Below are 19,075 nucleotides of genomic sequence, written 5' to 3' on the forward strand. Positions count from 1 at the left end.
TTAATTATCACAATTAAAAAAAGTAGGAAAAGATTCATTTCCAAACTAATCCATTGGAAGATTGAATTTCTTGTAGTTCTTTGACCAGGTCCTAGATTACGTACCCCACACACACGGGAAAAAATCTGAAAAGAATACCAAATAACAAAACAAAACATGCAAATGATAATAGTCTTATGGGAAAGAACATGGGTTGGTTGTTGATTTAGAACCAGAGAACATGTACAAGAAGAAAATATGAAAATTTACTTATTTTTAGCAAAATATGAATAAGAAAATCAAATCTCAGGCTAAAACTGGTGAATCTAACACAGAAAATGATTTAGGATTGCCCAAAATAGCCACCAAAATATTGTTATTGTATCAAACTTCCGGTATGCCTGAAATTTTATAAAAAAAGGTAGGGTTTTGATTCAGAGAGAGAAAATCTAATTAAAATGGGCAAAATTCATCCAGAGAACATGTACAAGAAGAAAACATGAACATTTACTAATCTTTAGAAAAGAGATGGATAAAAAAAGAGAGACTAAGAATCAAATTTCAGACCAAAGATTAGTGAATCTAACACAAATAAGATGTAGACATAAACAGCTTTCAGATAAGATCATAGAACCAAATAATCACCAACTTGTCAACACACTTGCTAAAGGAAAGTTATATGAAGACACAACTTGGTCTAGGATTGTCCCAAATAGCCACCAAAACATTGCCACGTGTGTCAAATTAGTGGTATTTTTCGTTTCCAAGCTTTTCCACAAAATTACAGCGATCCGAACAAGGCAAGTTATCTTGGAAATAATTTTCTTGGAAATAATTCCCATAGAAATTATTTTCATACAAATAACTCAAAAAGAACTCTGATAGAAATAATTTTCTTGAAAATTATATTCTCTTTTCACATTTTAGAGGAAAATTATATGACTATGGTGACTTTGGGATGAGGGCTTGGTAAATTGAAGGTCTCTCTAAATATCAGACAGGGTTGGTTCAAATGATCACAGCCATAATAAATTAGGGTTTCAGTTTTGTTTGGGAATAAAGATGAGTAGTTAGGGTTTAGATTCTAATCATAATAGAAGAGGGAGAGAGAAAATAATCGAAAATGGGCTGAAAACTAGAGGGTAATTTTAGCATTTCACTATTTTCGACTGGTTTAAAAATGCGGATGTGACATGGAACTCTGTCAAGAACACGGTTGATGCAATTATAACTCGGCAGAGTCAAAGGAGTTTATTAACTCTGTAGGGTAAAATGCGGAATGTGGATGTAGTGCAACGCCGAACACGGCCAAGGTAAAAATGGACTATGGTGAGTTCCTTGTCGAGTCAAGGAGTTTTCAAACCGTGTTTTCGACTATGAGATTATCATCATCTGCGGTTTTGCCTAAAAATTGGTAGTGAAAGGGTTAAGAATTTGTTAAGAAGAGTATTAGATTAGAGGGTAAATTTGGCATATTTTATAACTTTAACTAAGTAAATTAATATCAGTTTGTTTTAGGGACTCTTTAGCAACTATTTTAGAAGAAACAGAACTCTTTTGGATATTATGAGATTCTTACACCAATTATTGAGCAACGATAGATACAAGGGAGCCCTTGCATAAAGACCCGCAGAAGGGCTCTTGATTGGATCCACATCATTTTCGGTTATATTTTGAAATTGGTTGAAAAAATAAAATCAGTTACATTCGATGACGTGGATCCAATCAAGAGCCCTTCTGTGACTCTTTATGCAAGGGCAAGGGCTCTCTTGTATCTATCATTCCTCCCAATTATTTTGGACTTATCTAAAAAGTTTCTATTTTCTTGTAATGACGAGGGCCGCACGTGCGACTCACCCGACTATATCCTAACGAACACCCTCTCAACGGCTACTTTAAAACGGCTAATTCCTCTCAACCTTTGCGTTTTCTTGCAAAGACCGAAACCGACTCGTTTCGTTTCTTTTTCACACCCCCTCTCTTCGACTGCTCATCTCTCCTTCTCTTTATTTTATTTTTTCCTTTCCTTTTGTAAGTCTCTCTTCTGCTAGAGAAAATTCTCGTCCGTTGCTTCGATTTTCTGGTAACAAAAGGTGGTTTTCCGACGAGGGGAGAAAAGGGTCTAAAGACTTCTTGGCAGAAAGTGTTTTCCAGGTGAATAGTGAAAAGGGTTTAAAGGGGTTTATCAGCATAATGTGGAAATCGGCACCCTGTACACCGATCAAGCCAATGGAGAAGAATTCTAATCCAATAAGAGGGGATTCATATCATGTTCTTCACAAGCTTCCAGTGGGGGATTCTCCATACGTTAAGGCAAAACATGTTCAGGTGATCGAGTTTTCTTTTTTGATTCTTTATTGGTTTTACTTTTAGCTGTCTCTTTTGTCAGTTTAAGAGCTTTTTTCTTGTTTGATTGCAATCTGTCTTTGGACTTGTTATAGGAATTTTTCTTCCTTTTCTATTTGTGGGTTTGAATTGATGTTTCTTTTCTTGGTTCATCGGTTTTGATTTTGATCTTTGGGTCTTTGATATTTTACATAGTTTGGTTGTGTCTGGTGAAATTATTAAATTCTTATTTCTTTTTTCTGTTTCTTTTCTCTTTCCTTGTGGGTCTAGATCGATGTAAATTAAGGACAAATTTGGGATTTTAGAGGGTACGAGTTCTTGTGACTGATGATGGAAAATTCTCTTTGCTTTCTTTCTTTTCAAATTGAATCTTGGAATTGATGATAATTTCTTGGTTTTTCTGTGGTTGTGGGTAGAGAAATTCGGTGGTTGCTAGTTATTGTTAGGTTTTCATTTTATTTTTTTCTGAGTTTGAACTGATGTACTGTCTCTGTTTTGTTTTGTTTGTTTTTTTTTTTGCACAATTGGACCTAAACTTCTTAACTTGTATGTTCATTATTATGGTTGGTCTTAAGAATATTATGAATTTTGGTGCTTATGCCAACGCACTTGTCCATCTTACATGTAATTTTCATGAAGTTCCCTATAGTTATTTCAGAAATGTTCAAAGAGCTGAATATTTCTTCGTAAATCCACGTTTCATGCCGCTTCTTAGTTCTTTTTTATATACTATTTTAACATTTTTTTATTATGTTTCCACAATCAGTGTCCTCTCTTTCTGTAATGTTGGTATGTTTTGGTGATTTGGAGGTACAATGGCAGTATAATATTTCATATATTAGGGAATTCAATAGCTCTTACTTGCAGACTCATGTTAACTGACAAACTTGTTTGCTATTTTTTCAACTTCTTTGATTAAATGCATTTTTTCACTCTTTGATGAGTACGAGTTTCGAGTCCTTCGGCTTAATTTGAACATACATTTGCATTATACTCACCATGTTTCGAGTTTCGAGTCCTTCGGCTTAATTTCCACTTTTTAGGAAATTAATGAATTCTACTCCCCATTTTTCTAACAAAATCATTTTGTTACTCATTGCAGTTTCTTGATGATTAGTTTCAGTTCTTTCTCTACTCATTCCACTTCCATATCAAGCTCCAATCAATTTCTTTTTGTATTCTTAATTGTTTTAATTCAAGCGATTCACCATTTTTTGGTGCCTTTGCTCTGCAGTTGGTAGACAGGGATCCTAATAAGGCCATTTCACTATTCTGGACTGCAATAAACACTGGTGATCGAGTTGACAGTTCCTTGAAAGACATGGCAGTTGTAATGAAACAAATGGGTAGAGCTGAAGAGGCAGTTGAGGCAATAAAATCTTTTCGTCATCTGTGCTCCCATCAATCTCAGGAAGCTATTGATAATGTTCTTCTTGATCTTTACAAGGTAAACACAACCATTTTAATGTTAATTAATTGAATTTAAATTTAAATTGTTTTTTAATAATTTTTAATGCAATTCATTTGGTTATGAAGCTCCGTCTCACAAATATTTCATGTTCTTTATGTTGGTTGGGATATTTCTTCTTATGTGTATGTGTATATGTTTATTTAATTTCTTCAATGACTAGTTTAGAATTTTTGTTTATATGTATATACAGTTTATTATTATATTATTTAGTATTCCAAAAAAAGCATTCAATTTGTCTAACTTCTAAAGTGTATCTTAACATGGAGATGGTCATGCGTGTTACTATGTGTATGTATGTGCAGAAATGTGGCAGGATTGATGATCAAATAGAACTGTTGCAACACAAGCTGAAGCTCATTGAAGAAGGTTTAGCATTCGGTGGAAAGAAGATGAAGATTGCAAGATCTCAAGGGAAGAGGTTTCATCTTTCTATAGAGCAAGAGAGAGCAAGGTTACTAGGGAACTTAGCTTGGGCTTACATTCAGCAAGATAACTACCATGCTGCAGAAATATATTATAGGTACACTTTTTTTATGCTTTTCTTTTCGCCCAGGCATGTGATCCGAAAAGAGTTACAGAACCAATCTTGATTCTTACATTTTAGCAAACTGCTGAAATATGCCCAACATACCTTAATAATCTTTGTTTTGTAGCTACTGTGTAAAACCTGGTTGTTAAAAATACGTAAGAGTAATAATAGAAGTTTGTTCTTTTCTCGGATTGTTGAACTGACCAAAATAGCTTTCTTTGTAATTTTTTAATTTTGTATCTTCCATGCAAAACCTATTTGCTAAAAAATGAACAGTTATAAAAGTTTGCTCTTTTTTGGTCATGCTCATGCATAAGGAGATTTGGTGCATGACCAAAAAAGAGAAGATTTTATATCTGCCGTGTGATGCCACGGAAATTATGGAAACAATCTTGATTTTAAGCATATACAATTTTCCTGGATTGCTGAAATGCCCAACATAACCCTTCTTAATAATTCTGCCATGTCAAACCTAGTTGTTAAAAATATGGGCAGTAATAATATAGGAAGTTCATTCTTTGTTGGTCATGCATAAGGATATTTATTTTCTTTATTGTTTTTTTAATGGTATTTTTTTTATATTGTATGTCCTATACTTCACCACATCTATCTGTTCCCTGGCACATTCTCACACCTCTAATTATTGAAGTAAAACTAGTAGTAGCACCACTATTATCACTAATGAGTCCTGGTTTAGTTTTCCTTGGACAACCAAGTTAGTAATCCCACCACAATTTCTGCCTTAAAATGGCATGTGCAAAGTTTGGAAAATCACCAACCATATTCAACCTGGTTTGGCCATCTCTTATTAATTGCCCTAGTAAATAAAATATTATTGATTTGCTCCTGTTGACCCGTTCATGCCTTGGACAAGTTCTTGACTGAGCACGTGCTTTTCAACAATGGACATGCGTGTGGTGATTCAACTTAAACATCTTTCTATGGCCCACCATGAATGAGCCATGGTCCCAAATTCTCACCTGAGGTACAATCCTTGCACATCATCCAATTATAATCTGCCAAGAACATTAAAAATGAAAAAGTCCAAGACTTCACATTCAGCAAGCAAAAGTCAATTGATTGGACATTTAAGAGGAGCATCATTTTTGTGAGATATATTTCATTGTATCTTCTTCTCGTTAATAATAGAAGGATGCTATTGAATTTGATAAAAACAGAACATAATGGAGATTGTTTATTAAAGTATCTGTCAAGAGATACTGAACTTTGTAGCATTGTCTATTGAATTTGATAAAACAGAAAAGAATGCTGATGCTATCCCCATAGATCCAGATGAAAACAAGCAACAGCTCACTTTTGTTTTGTTCTATGGTTAAGAGCTTTTTTCTGAATTTAATAATACCCAATTATTACTATTTATCTGTCATGATACCAAGATTTTTAGTGTTAGCCACTGAACTAGACACAAATTGTAATTTATCTTTGGATGCAGAAAAGCTCTCACCATTGAACCGGATAAAAACAGGCAATGCAATCTTGCTCTTTGCTTGATGCAGACGGGAAGAATTGCGGAAGCAAAGTCTATACTTCATGGCATCAAGCCACCTGTGGACAACCATGCCCCGGATTCATATTTCAAGTCCTATGAGCGTGCTTGCGAAATTCTTGCAGATCTCGAGTCTAACAAGGAGTGGATAAATACAAAAACTGAAATCCAGAGATGCCCCTCTTCTCCTATTAACAGAATTTCAAACTCGTCACCGGTTTCAGCTAATGGAGATAAAAAAAACAGAGTTCAAGTGCCTAGAATTGTGAGTAGATGGTGTGATGACAGTGATGAAATTAAAACAGGAACCCGGACATATCCATCTTCTCATATTAGAGGATTTTGGAATTCGCCGGTTTTGGCTGATGGAAATCATAATCACGGAGCTAGAATGTCTAGTAGTGCTAATAGATGGGGAGATGACAGTGATGAAATTAAAACAGAAACCCAGACATATCCATCTTCTCATATTAAAGGATTTTCGAATTCGCCAGTTTTGGCTGATGGAAATCATAATCGCGGAGCTAGAATGTCTAAAAGTGCTAATAGATGGGGAGATGACAGTGATGAAATGCTAATAAGAACAGAAACCCTGAGATCTCCTTCTGACAATAGGGGACTTTTGAACACCAGGGGAATTTTGAATTCACCAGCTTCAGCTGAAGGACATCAGAATAACAGGTCTCGAACAGTTAAAAGTGGGAGTAAATGGGAAGGAAAAAATGGTGAAGAAATAAAGTCAGAAATCCAGAGAAATTCCTTGTCTCTCGATAGGGGATTGAAATCACCGGCTCCCATTTGTCAAGATCGTAATCATGGAGCTCGACTCTTCAGGAGTAAAAGTAGATGGGAAGATGACAGGTATGAAGAACCAGCCTTTTCAGATGATAACCCAATTAATGCCAATTTATCAGATGAGTTTCCGGTGATCCAATCTGTAGAGAAACAGAAAAAAGGCGGTTCCTATTCTCAACATGCATTTGGTGGCTTATCACGTTCCAACTACCTAAATTTCAAACAACGAGCTGATTCGATGGCCTTTAGCAATAGAATGTGGGCTGATGATAATGGAGTTAAAGAAACTTTCTCAGATGAGAATATTAATTCCAATATTCCGGTTCCGAAATGTAGAAGTCATTCTCAAGAAATAGTTTGTTCATCAGTTTCCATGAATGGAAAGGCCAAACTCGCATCCAAAGAACCAACATCTAGTCCACAACCTTCCTTCCATGGAGATAAGAAAAGCCACGCTGTTTTATCAAGTACTGGCAGAGGGATAAGATTGGATTATTCTCAAGAAACAGTTGGTCTAGAAGCTCCCATGAATAGGGTTTCGAAACTCGCATCCCAAGAACCGGTGAGTGATTCACAATTGTCCATCAATGGAGCTCGCAAAGGGAGAACAGGTTTACCATGCAATGGCAGTGGGAGAGGATTGGCACACTCTCAAGAAACTGTTAGTTCAGTTCATGTAAATGGGAATTCAAAACTCATATCCCAAGAACAGAACACTGGCTCACAACTTTCTACCAATGGAGCTCGCAAATGGAGCACAGGCTTACCATGCAATGGCAGTGGGAGAGGATGGGCACACTCTCAAGAAACTGTTAGTTCAGTTTATGTAAATGGGAATTCAAAACTCATATCCCAAGAACAGAACACTGGCTCACAACTTTCTACCAATGGAGCTTGCCAAAGGAGTACTGATTTATTATGCAATGGAAGTGGAAGAAGGCGTGAAGTTTATGCAGAGGAGAAAGATTTAGTTGATAATATGAATCCCAGCAGACAAATAAATTCACCAATAGCTGTTGCAAATTCAAAAGCGATGCCAACCCAAAATCTAAGTAGTGGTTTGCCAGCTTTCATTAATGGGAATTGGAATCAAAGGCCTGAAATAAAAGCCACAGGCAGACGGAGCTGGGCTGATATTGTTGAAGAGGAAGAAGAACTATCACAGACTGATTTACCAGTTTCTGTTGAGAAATGGAAAACTTCACATTCTCAAGATCCTATTAATCTCTCAAAGATCGCTCGAGCTGATAATGGGAAAAGTTGGGCAGAAATGGTAGAGGAAGAAGAAGCTTTAGCTTGTGAGAATTTGAATTCCAGCTCAGAAATAGGTTCTCAAAAACAACTCACACCAGTGCCTAATGAAAAGCAGAAACCCACATATGATCTTTCAGTTTCTCTTACAACTGAAAGTAAATGGGATGATAAATGGAATGATGGAGAGGCATTTTCTGATGAAAATTTGAATTCAAACACAATCAATTCTCATCCACCAAAGCATATGTTATCACAGAATTACATGGAAACTTTGCGGGGGAGGCTCCAGATGGTTGATTTGAAAGGAGGACATAAGGCTACAAATTCAAAAACCAGTCCAGACTCATCGCCAGCATTCAAACGCAACCAGTACACAAGAAGATCTCTATGCTTTGATGACCTCAAAGAGAAGAAGGGCCTCACAGACTACTCCTCAACATTACTGAAGGGCTCCAATATTGAGGATTACAGTTGTTTAGAGGCAATGGGAAGTGGATTGAATTGCAGTAGTATGGAAGCAAAGCCGATTAAGCGAAGAAACAGGCTTAGAGTTTTTCAGGAGATCACTCTTCCAGATAGCCCCAGAGATTGAAGTCATTAATTTCATTGCTTTTTTTTTTTGTATTTGTTTTGAGGGTATGGTACATGTATCTGTAAGAGAAGATGCAAGGTTTCATGGCAATGGAGATTTGATGAGATATGCATTTTTTTAAGAAGGTCCATGAGAACAGCAAAGCAGAACAAGAATATTTTGTGGGGGTTTTCTTCTTGCATTCATTTATTGTAATAAAGCATTCGATTTGTTATGTGGTTGCTATGCTTTTACTGATACCTAGGCCATGTTTGGCAACCATGAATATTTTTTTCCCCATGGAATATTAGCTTACCCAATGGTGGTGGTGGGCGTGGTGGTGGTGGGGGTGGAGGTGGGGGGTATGCGTAAGGGGGGGTGAGTGAGGAGGAGAGTGTAAGGAAAGACTGAATGTTACTCTTTGAATATGATTTCTTTCTTCAATGGGGAGAGTATAAGAACATGATATGAATTGCTAGCGTCCGGGGGCGGAGCCAGGAATTTTCACTTGGGGGGGCCACCGTAATTTACACTTGCCTAGTTGCCTTGCATTAGTCATTAGCGGGGGCATGACCACTAAACTACCCAAGCATGATGCATGATGCACAGCCACTGCTAGCCGCCCATTGCGAAGGTATTTCGCGGCTGGTCTGTCGCATGTCACCACCCACTTCGTTAATGGAGACAAAAGCTGTTGTCTTTACTCACGAGGTGGCTGGTCTGACATGCGACAGACCAGATGTGAAATGACTTTTGGGATGGACCCAAGCAAATCCCATATATATAATAAACTCACACTCTGAATATGATTTATTTTTAGCCACTTTTTTCACTCTCCCCATTTATGCCTTCTCAAGTCTTTGTTTCTCTCACCCTTCCCACCCCTTTCTCAGCACTAGAGACTAATATTCCATGGAATTTTATTTTTTTTAATGGTTGTCAAACAATGCCTAAGTGCATTAATCTGTGTGTTTGTGGGGTGGAGTGAGAAATTTTCATCCGACCATTGATCTAGCAACAAAATCCTGAAAAAATTCTAATGTTTTGAAAAATCTTCGAGATATCTTCATATTTTAGTTTTACTGTGATAACATTGTGAAAATAAGGCGATAAATTCATGGTATTATTTGTTGTCCTAATTTTGTTCTTAAATTTTATATTTTTATATATCTTAAAACTTATATTTTTTCTAGGTTTTCCAGATATAAACCCAAAAACAACAACAAAATTTAAAATGTGCTGAAATACATTCTTCCCAAGACAAATATTTGTGGGGATTTGCCAGCCAATTTCACGAAAAGCCATTTCGCGGTTGACTTTTGCATGTGATAACAGCCATCTCAGATGAATTAAATGAATAAGACAAAATCTGCCAAAAAAATCAACCTGTGTGGCTGTACTCACATGCAAAAGCCAGCCGCTAGCAAATCTCATATTTGTTAGTATGGTTATAACTTATAACCATAGTTAGCAGAACACCGTTTTAAGCTATTACAGTAAAAACAGAGTTTTTCTTTAAGGAAACCGTTTTAAACGTATTAAACATGTTTTTGGACAACTTTACCCCTACTATATTTAGTAAATGACGAAATTTTAAAACACTTTGAATTTAAGAAAAGTTAATAATAAAAGCACGGTAAACTGCAAAGGGTGTTTTCGTCATTTTCTTTCTAATTTAAAAAATTCTCTTCTGGAACTAATAGACGATTCTACCCCTGGAGTGCAGTTTCCTCTCTCCACCTGCTCACTTGATTCTCAGCCAACTACTGATTAAAAAGACTGCTTTAACCTTACAACGTACCGATCCAGGCAAATAGTGTCCTCGTAAGCAAAGATCTGTTGGGTAATTTTGTTTAATCATATGGGTATTTTGGTCCATTTGTCTTATAGGGACAGGAATCTTTTGGTAATTTAGTGTAATTGTAGTGGCACTATTATACATTTTTTTATACGGCTAGAACGAGAGAGAGACAGACAGAGAGAGAGAGAGATGGGTGGGGAACATCGTGCAAAAAGCCAGATTGGCGCAGAGAGAGAGAGAGAGAGAGGTTCAATTACGTAAGTATTTTTTTTTCATTTTTCTTCTCGCATTTTTCTTGTTCCTAATTTCTAATATATTTCTCTATGATTTTACTATTTACTTTGATTTTTTTAGAATCTGTAAAACGCCATAATATTTTTCTTGTACTGTTCAAAGTTCTGTTGATTTTGTTTACCCTAGATTCTTCGGAGAAGATAGATCGATTATTTTCTACTTTCATTTAATCTTTTCGTTTTTTTTTTTTTTTTTTTTTTTTTGAGTGCTTCATTTAATCTTTTCGTTAGCTGAACATAGAAGATTTCATTAATCTTTGTCTTTTTCATGCTGATTTTTTTTTTTGCAGAAATTTCCATGGATTTTTATCAGAAAGATCGAATTTCTGTTCGGTTTGCTCTTTTCTCCGATAAAGGTTGGAGCTTCTTTTTCTTTTCTGCGCTTTCTTTATTGCCTTGTTTCTTGTTTGTCATAAATTTTAGAGATGTTCCTGTTATTATTATTATTATTATTATTTTCTAATAGCATTAGATTTTATTGATCAGCCCAAAATTACACAAAATTGAACAGAGACAATAAATCTCAAAACAAAGTTCTAGCAACTTAAAAAAAATGTAATAAAACTATCACTGTGGCATGATGTCTCTATTAATAAGATCATAAGATCATAGAACACATCGCTGATCTTTTTGAGGGGTGGGTGGTTCTTCAGTGGGATAGGGATTTTGAATTCACTCTGCAAAGATCTGGTGCAAACCCGGAGGTTCGTAGGTAACTTGGAGAATTTAGGAGCTCAATGGGGTGAAATCTCATAATTACAGTAGGCAAACCATACCAAAACTAATAAGCAATCAGGTTTAATAAAATGCAGTGGAAATTTTATTCGGGTTAGATTTGAGATAATCCACAATAAGAAAGATTCTGCAGTAAGCATCCATGGCATATAACAACTCACAATAAATAAAATGAGGATCTAAACAAGTCAACTATATTAAATAAAATCTGTAATCAAGCTGTCCGCGCAAATAAAACTGTATCTAGGGCCCAAATAAGTCTGTGATGTTGACTACCGAGCTTTGTTTATATGTCTAGAAGCATTGGTTCAGACCAGCGCTCTCTAGAAATGGGAGAATTCCCTTATCTCCTTATCTCTAGAGGGCGAGCCTTGGTGCAATGGTAAGGTTGCTCCATTGTGACCAATGGCGGGAGCCTCGTTCACTGGGCCTCCCTTTATGTGTTGCCATGTAAGACACCTTTTACTTAAAAGAGAGACTACTGATGTCTTCCCTTTTGATTTTCCACGAATTCCATAGCGAACTCTCATCCAATTCACGGACATTATCAATCAGAATCTTAACGTATTTTGGAGAATTCAAAATGATTTCCATAGATTCTTGTTTCGGGACTCCGGCTTTTTGCAGAATCTCTGAAACAGCCTCTCGCTCTTCAATTGATTCGTAGTCTGAAGTTCAGATGCTTTCTTCGGCTGAAAATTGACTAAGAGAGCCGAGATTTCGACTGGAATGGATAGATAGATCAAAATTTGGGTGAAATGTTCGACGGGAAGAGAGTTTTACAGAGAAATGTGAGCGGATAATGAATTTTCTGAACCCCAACCCCTATCATCATTATCACATTTATTAGTGTCATAACATCTATTGATTAATATATACTAACGAAATTGTACTTAGAATAGTTGCTTCCTCTCTTCATTGTCATATTTCCAAAATCACAATATTTCTACTGATAATTGTTATGGATTCTCATTATCTTTTTTTTATTATTGTTGTTATTATGTTTGTGAAATCACTACATCTGTTTATAATTGCTCAATGGGAATGATATTTCTACCCTCATTCTGGGTTTTCCACCCCCATTTGTTTGTCGTTTCCTTGAAAGCGACACTGAATTGCATTTCCCAGAAGAAAAATAACTTGATATTTTTCATTTTTAGAAAAAGACAAACAAACTAAATCATAGTTTCTTAGGACCCAGAGTTTTTTTTAATCTCTTTGGCATCATATTACAGACATGTACTTGTTTTCAGGTGGGCGTTTGTGCTCCACTTCCTGATTAGAGGTTCGTGTTCTTATATGATTTCAAGTTTATATTCTTCACCCGCCTCATTTTTGAAGTGTTCCATGTATCTATGCTATGAAGAACCTGAACTTAGTTCCTCTTTCTAATATTTATCATCTTGATGGAGAACCAAATTCTTGCTTTTGCAATTGTTTCATGTATCTATGCCATCATTTATCCTATCTTTCATTCCTGATTCTGATGCTAGTCTCTTTCAATTATAACTGCTATGAAGTATTTGCCTTGCCTGTTTCTAAAATCGGAATTTAGTTTTTCGAAGTAGAACCATGGTTTTGAATTTCGTCCGAAATCTGAAATCGGTTGGGGCCGAAAGTTCATGAAATCCAAAATTTTGGAAATTGATATTTTTTTTTTCCAAAAATTTAGCATTTTTACAATTAATTAATGTTTTTTTTTACCGGATTTCGGCGGAAATTTCGGTTTCAGCCTTGGCTGAAACTGAAACCGAAATTCTAATCCATGAGTAGAACCAAGTTTATGTTCATGCCATGAACTACCATCTCGCATTCCTCTTCCAAATTTAGTCTCTCGAAGTAGAACCATCCCATGAACTACCCATCTCCCATTCCTCTTCCAAATTTAGTGTCTCGAAGTAGAACTGTGTTCTTGTTCTTTTATGTTTTCCAGGTATCAGCACTATGAAATACGCATCGGTCAAAGTAGAGCCAAGTTTGTGGTCTTGGAAGTGTTCCAAGTATCTATGCTATCAATTTTATTTTTTTTAATGCTTCTATGCTATCAATTACCCTTCTTGTTTCTCTTTCTCATACTAGTCTCTTAAAGTAGAACCTAGTACTTGTTCCAATTATCTTCGCTATAAACTATCCATCGTTCAGCCCTCATTCTGATCTTAATCTCTTGAAGTAGAACTAAGATTGTGTTCTTGCAAGTTTTCTTTTTTTCTTTTTAAAAGATGACAGAAATATATTAAAATCATACGAGGGTTACATGCGAGGGGGACAAGTGTTCTTGCAAGTTTTCAGCTGTCTATTCTATGATTATAACGCAGCGGAACAAGCGGGAATCGCAGCCAAAGCGTATGATCCGAAAATTTCCCTAGAATCCACTAGGGAAGAAGAATCATCCTAGAATCCACTAGGAAAAAAGAGGGAGAAGAAGAAAGAGATAGAGGGATAGAGAGAGATAGAGAGACAAAATGTCTTTAATATTATTCCATGATTGATTTCTTTTCTCATAGAAGCTCTCATATTTATAAGAAAATAAGAAACTAAATCCTATTTCATAAAGAAAACAACTATAATTAGAAAAGTAATCACTATCTATAAAAAATCTCTACCCAAAAAGAAATACAGAAAGTTACTAATTTTAGTGGGAAAGGAATAAAGAGAGATACTAATTCTAATCCTACTGTCCTACATCACCTGTTAATCCCATGCCCAAGTTGCTGGCATTGTTGCAATCTCTAAAAGCAGCGGTAATCTTTGCTGCATTGCCGATGCTAGTCTGTATTTCATTTATTTAAAGACTACAAATATCCCTTTTCACAATTCAACTGATTATGATATCTGACCTTGAGAAAATCGTCGTAGATGATCAATGCTGTACAACGTGAAAAAAACCAAACATTCCAATTACTTATCATAACCATTGTCCCAAACAGAGTTCCCCACATGGACAGGAAATCTCCCCGCTCCGTCCCAAAAAGAACTACCCATGTCCCATTCCTATGCCAAATTTAGACTCTCCAAGTAGAACTGTGTTCTTGTTCTTTTATGTTTTCCAGGTATCAGTGCTATGAATTACCCATCTGTCAAAGTAGAGAAAAGTTTGTGGCCTTGGAAGTATTCCAAGTATCTATGCTATCAATTACCTGTCTTGTTTCTTTTTCTGATACTTGTCTCTTAAAAGTAGAACCTAGTCATGTTAGTGCAGTTGTTCCAATTATCTATGCTATAAACTATCCATCTTTTAGCCCTCATTTTGATCTTAATCTCTTGAAGTAGAACTGAGATAGTGTTCTTGCAAGTTTTCAGGTATCTATTCTATGATTACCTGTAATTTCTTCATCCTGATCTATATTATATCTTGAGGTAGAACCACGGATTTAAATTTCTAACGAAATCGGTTTTTTTTTTTTATTTATCAAATTTCTCTCATTTCAGCTTAAACTTTTACAATTCCGGTCAAAATGACCTAATAGCGGCCAAAATCTGAAACCAATCGATTCGAATTTCGAATTTCGGCCGAAATTTAAAACAATGGGTAGAACCAAGTTCATGTTCTTGCAAGTGTTGCAAGTCCCTTTCCAATGAAGAGAGCCTGCTAGGAAGACATCTTGTGTCAGGGAACTACCCAATAGCCTTCCCTAATAATCCACGCTCCCAGCAATGCATTAACGACAACTTCCTATGGACAAAATTACCCTAATTTCTTTGATAAAATGACAAACATATCCCCACTTTACTATGCATGGTAATATCAGGAGGGCTGTTTGGGACAAACCCTGCCCTCACACGAGCATGTCATCATATCATTTCCCTTCCCATGAATTACCCGTCTTTCATTTCTCATCATAGCCATTGAAGTAAAACCAAGTTCAATTCCTTGATGACCCCTCCATTGTAGGTAGGCAATAGTCAACAGAAAATGCAGTTTTTTACTTATTCCCTTTTGGGTTTTCACCAATGATAGTCATTCACTGGCTTATAGGGTTGTAAATTTGAGATGATTGGGCTCTTGTTGCATTCCATTGTTTGGTTGACCACCACAACAATGAGAGATGGATTCTTTTGAATTTACATATTTTACTGTAACTATTTGCATCTTTATATTGCTTCCACATTTCTTGCATTCAACACCATTTTCTGTTAATCCCATGTCCCCAAGTTGCTAGCATTGTAACAATCTCTAAAGCAGCATTTATCTTTGCTGCATTGCCCCATGCTATTCTGCATTTCATTTATTTAAAGACTAAATATCTCCCTTTTGACAATTCAACTGATTATGATATCTGACCTTGAGAAAATCATCGCAGATGATCAAATGCAGCACAACGTGAAAAAAACCAAACATTCCAATTGTTTCTCATAACCATTGTCCAAACCTAAGTTCCCCACATGGCCAGGAAATCTCCTCGCTCTGTCTCAAAAAGAACTCCACGCTGGGCTCTCGTAATCCTCCTCCCCGTAATCATCCTCACATGCACGATAGGAATATTCATACACGGTCAGAAGATCACCTACTTCCTACGCCCGCTCTGGGACAAGCCTCCTCCCCCCTTCACAGTCATCCCCCACTACTACGCAGAAAATGTGTCGATGGAGCACCTTTGCCACCTCCATGGCTGGACCCTCCGCTCTGAACCTCGTCGTGTATTCGATGCAGTCCTCTTCAACAACGAGCTCGACCTGCTTGAGATCCGTTGGCGAGAGCTCCTTCCTTACGTTCATAAATTTATCCTCCTCGAGTCCAACACGACCTTCACGGGCATCCCAAAGCCCCTCTTTTTTGCCAAAAACCGACACAGATTTGACTTTGCAGGCGACAAAATAAGTCACGACTTATTCACATACCCCATCACTGATAGTTCTAATAAGGACCCATTCATTCTCGAGTCAAGGCAACGATTGGCCGTCAACGCCCTCCTACGTCGTTCAGGGATCTCCGTTGGGGACCTTCTCATAATGTCAGACACTGATGAGGTTCCAAGCCCTCACACAGTTAAACTTCTCCAATGGTGCGATGGACCCCCACCCGTAATGCACCTCCAACTAAAGAACTACTTATATTCGTTCGAATTCCCCGTGGATTATAGCAGTTGGCGTGCCACTGCACACATTGTTGGGCAGAGGACTCATTATCGACATTCCCGTCAGACCGATCTTTTATTCGCCGATGCCGGATGGCATTGTAGTTTTTGCTTCCGCCAGATAGAACAATTTGTGTTCAAGATGACTGCATATAGCCATGCGGATCGTGTAAGGTATGCAGATTTTTTGAACTACTCGAGGATTCAGAGGATTATCTGTAGGGGCGATGATCTATTCGACATGCTGCCGGAGGAATATAGTTTCCAGGAGCTAATTAAGAAGATGGGTCCCGTTCCACGGTCTGCTTCCGCAGTTCATCTCCCTTACTTTCTTTTACAGAATGCTGATAAGTTCAAGTTCCTTCTTCCCGGTGGATGTTTACGAGAGCTAGATGGGTGACATTACTCAAATTGTTTATGGGAAAAGACAAACAAAAGGGGGTGGAAATACCATCTATTAGACACTTATCAGTCACAACCATATGTTTCTGTTGTGGGCCCCACTTCAGCTTGACTGTTTGACTGTTCTCACAAGGGGTGGAAGTCATCCAATGATTGTGAGTTTATGAAATCTCACTCAGCCATAGGGGCTGTTTGGTTGCAGGATGGGTTTTTTTGGATAACACCTTATCCTGGGTTGCCACCTATTTCAGGATAGGTAGGTCTGGATGAGTTATATCCATGTAATTTTTGTCCCAAAGAAACACGTATCTTCATGAAACAAGAATAAATGTACTGGCTGTTTGGTTGCTGGATGGGTTTTCATGGATAAGACCTTATCCTGTGTTTCCTTGTATTTCAAGTTAGGTGGTTCTGGATGAGTTATGCCCAAAGAAACACCTTACCTTCTCTTTATAAAACAAGAATAAATGTACTATTTCTCATTTTTTTTGCAGACTAAGTGCTCTCCTAGGATAGATTATCATAAATAATTGTGCATGGACAAACAATGTCACTTATCTTGGGATAAATTTTGTCTGAGAACTCTCCTAAAATGAAAATAAATAATAAATAAACTATTTCCATGTATAGGCTTGCTTCAATGTCTTGTATAGGCTCTTGTGGGCTTCAAGCCCATCAACCTCTGCCATCATCTTGCCAACATATGGCCCAAGATTTCTATGTTTTGCTGAGTCAGATGGAAGGGTGGTTATTGCTTGTATTTTCTTTTCTTCGAAGTGGACCGAATAGGCCTAGCTTCTACCTTCAAGGAATTGCATAAATTTCAATGAATTCAACAAAGGAACTGTAGCTACTTTGGAGGATTGATCAGATTACTCAGCTCGATATAGCCCAGTTTTCCTTATATTGGGCACAATTTTCAGACCTGAGTAATAATTGGGCCCATTTAATTTTTTGGACCCGGATAAATAAATAGCTAAGATACGGTCTAATTTGTTATCGTAGGTTGTCCACCCCTAGCCTGGCCTGATTTGGGCCCGGTTTCGGCCTGCCATATCTCATTGATAAATGCTAGGTTTCTTTCTAGGCCCAATCAAGAGATGGGCCAGGCAATGGCAGATCCATCCCAAGTTCCCAACCTGAATCCGGATTCAGCCTTGTTTAATGAGCGTGATTATGATTTTCAGGCCCGGTTAGACGATTGCTATCCTGTGGCCTGATTTGCTAGCTTAGACGGACCAATCCTCACTTCACTGCTTTTGCAACCCAAACTTGACCTGATTTGGGCTGAGTTTTGGCCTCCGATTCAGTTCTAATCGATTACAAGCCGGGTTACTTTCTGGGCCCAATCAAGGGTTGGGCCTGGCAATGTGAGATTAAGCCCAACCTGAATCCAAACCTCTTCCAGACATGTCCATGCCCGTTCCCCTGTAGGCAAAAATATTTGACCTGGAGGGTGAAACTAGGGGTGTCAACGGACCCAGATCAGAGAACAAAATCCGATTTGGCCACCTATCCGAAGTGGATCCGTTGTAAGGCCACCCTGGGAATAGTTTTCAAATCCTATGATAGGGATCCAAAATGTGTCCAAAACACAAATCTGGGTCAGGCCACTCCCAATCGGTTGTATAATCTTATACGAACAGGGTAAGTGAATGACTGAATGGGCTGAGATTAAAAGCATTCACCGGAAAGTGAATGCATGGAGGTGAAATCCACTCTATGTACAAAACCATTAGGGCCCATTTGGATGCCGAGAGGATTTTGATTTGGAATTCTCACATTTGCAGCCCTTTTTGCGTTGACATTTGGATCCCGATCAAATCCTTGAATTTCCAATTCAGCGATTGATAGTGAAAACAAAATCAGATTTACAAATAAGCTGTGGAAATAAGAAATTGGAAATCCACCGATCTGGGAGTTTCCTTCGCCCTTTTGCTCCTCAGCCTCTCTCCTGCAGTAGGAATTACCCGCTTCCCTCTCTGTCTCCCTCAACATGAGCTGCCAGATCTATTCATTCTAAAGTTAAGGAGACGAGATAGATATATAAAAGTTCTTATAATTAAACAAATTTTGGACCCGTCATTTCACTTAACATTGGTTGTAAAATTCATTTTACTCTCATTTTACGTCGAAAGAAGCAGCTCTTTTTTACTAGTTTACTCTTTTAGTTAACTAAGCAGTACATGTTTAACAAAAGTGAGGAGTGCAATTATTTAAAAAGCGGGTGTGGTTATCAATTCCCAATTATTTACAAAGTTGGGTCCCATAAAAATAAATGAGAAAAAAAGAGTACATCTCACAATCCAATCCTAAA

The 19,075-nt window shown here is 37.3% G+C and overlaps 2 protein-coding genes across 4 annotated transcripts; both read left to right on the plus strand.

Moving 5' to 3' along the window:
- Nucleotides 1-1,905: 1,905 nt before the first annotated feature.
- Nucleotides 1,906-8,687, plus strand: LOC143884293 (uncharacterized). The gene is made up of 4 exons (XM_077387785.1): nt 1,906-2,307; nt 3,560-3,772; nt 4,099-4,316; nt 5,779-8,687. The coding sequence occupies exons 1-4, from the start codon at nt 2,173-2,175 to the stop codon at nt 8,471-8,473; spliced, it is 3,261 nt and encodes a 1,086-aa protein (XP_077243900.1). The 5' UTR covers nt 1,906-2,172; the 3' UTR covers nt 8,474-8,687.
- Nucleotides 8,688-10,412: 1,725 nt separating this feature from the next.
- LOC143884295 (beta-1,4-N-acetylglucosaminyltransferase family protein) lies at nt 10,413-17,240 on the plus strand. 3 transcript variants are annotated; one of them, XM_077387789.1, is made up of 4 exons: nt 10,413-10,510; nt 10,837-10,902; nt 12,535-12,630; nt 15,583-17,240. In XM_077387789.1, the coding sequence occupies exon 4, from the start codon at nt 15,665-15,667 to the stop codon at nt 16,754-16,756; it is 1,092 nt and encodes a 363-aa protein (XP_077243904.1). In that variant the 5' UTR covers nt 10,413-10,510; nt 10,837-10,902; nt 12,535-12,630; nt 15,583-15,664; the 3' UTR covers nt 16,757-17,240. The 3 variants fall into 3 exon arrangements, with proteins under 3 accessions (XP_077243904.1, XP_077243902.1, XP_077243905.1); XM_077387787.1 differs by having other exon boundaries at nt 12,535-12,566; XM_077387790.1 differs by lacking the exon at nt 12,535-12,630 and having other exon boundaries at nt 10,421-10,510.
- The last annotated feature ends 1,835 nt before the right edge of the window (nt 17,241-19,075 follow it).

The sequence above is a fragment of the Tasmannia lanceolata genome, unplaced genomic scaffold (genome assembly GCF_043159265.1).
Source record: "Tasmannia lanceolata isolate RefF3 unplaced genomic scaffold, GAP_Taslan_0.1 ptg000008l, whole genome shotgun sequence".
NCBI classification, from domain to species: Eukaryota; Viridiplantae; Streptophyta; class Magnoliopsida; order Canellales; family Winteraceae; genus Tasmannia; species Tasmannia lanceolata.

What these genes read in the sequence shown, in the direction of transcription:
- LOC143884293 (XM_077387785.1), top strand. Translation starts at nt 2,173, where the DNA reads ATGTGGAAATCGGCACCCTGTACACCGATCAAGCCAATGGAGAAGAAT. An exon ending in TTAAGGCAAAACATGTTCAG is followed by an intron (nt 2,308 to 3,559) that starts GTGATCGAGTTT and finishes TTTGCTCTGCAG; the next exon opens with TTGGTAGACAGGGATCCTAA. An exon ending in TTCTTCTTGATCTTTACAAG is followed by an intron (nt 3,773 to 4,098) that starts GTAAACACAACC and finishes ATGTATGTGCAG; the next exon opens with AAATGTGGCAGGATTGATGA.
- LOC143884295 (XM_077387789.1), top strand. Translation starts at nt 15,665, where the DNA reads ATGGCCAGGAAATCTCCTCGCTCTGTCTCAAAAAGAACTCCACGCTGG.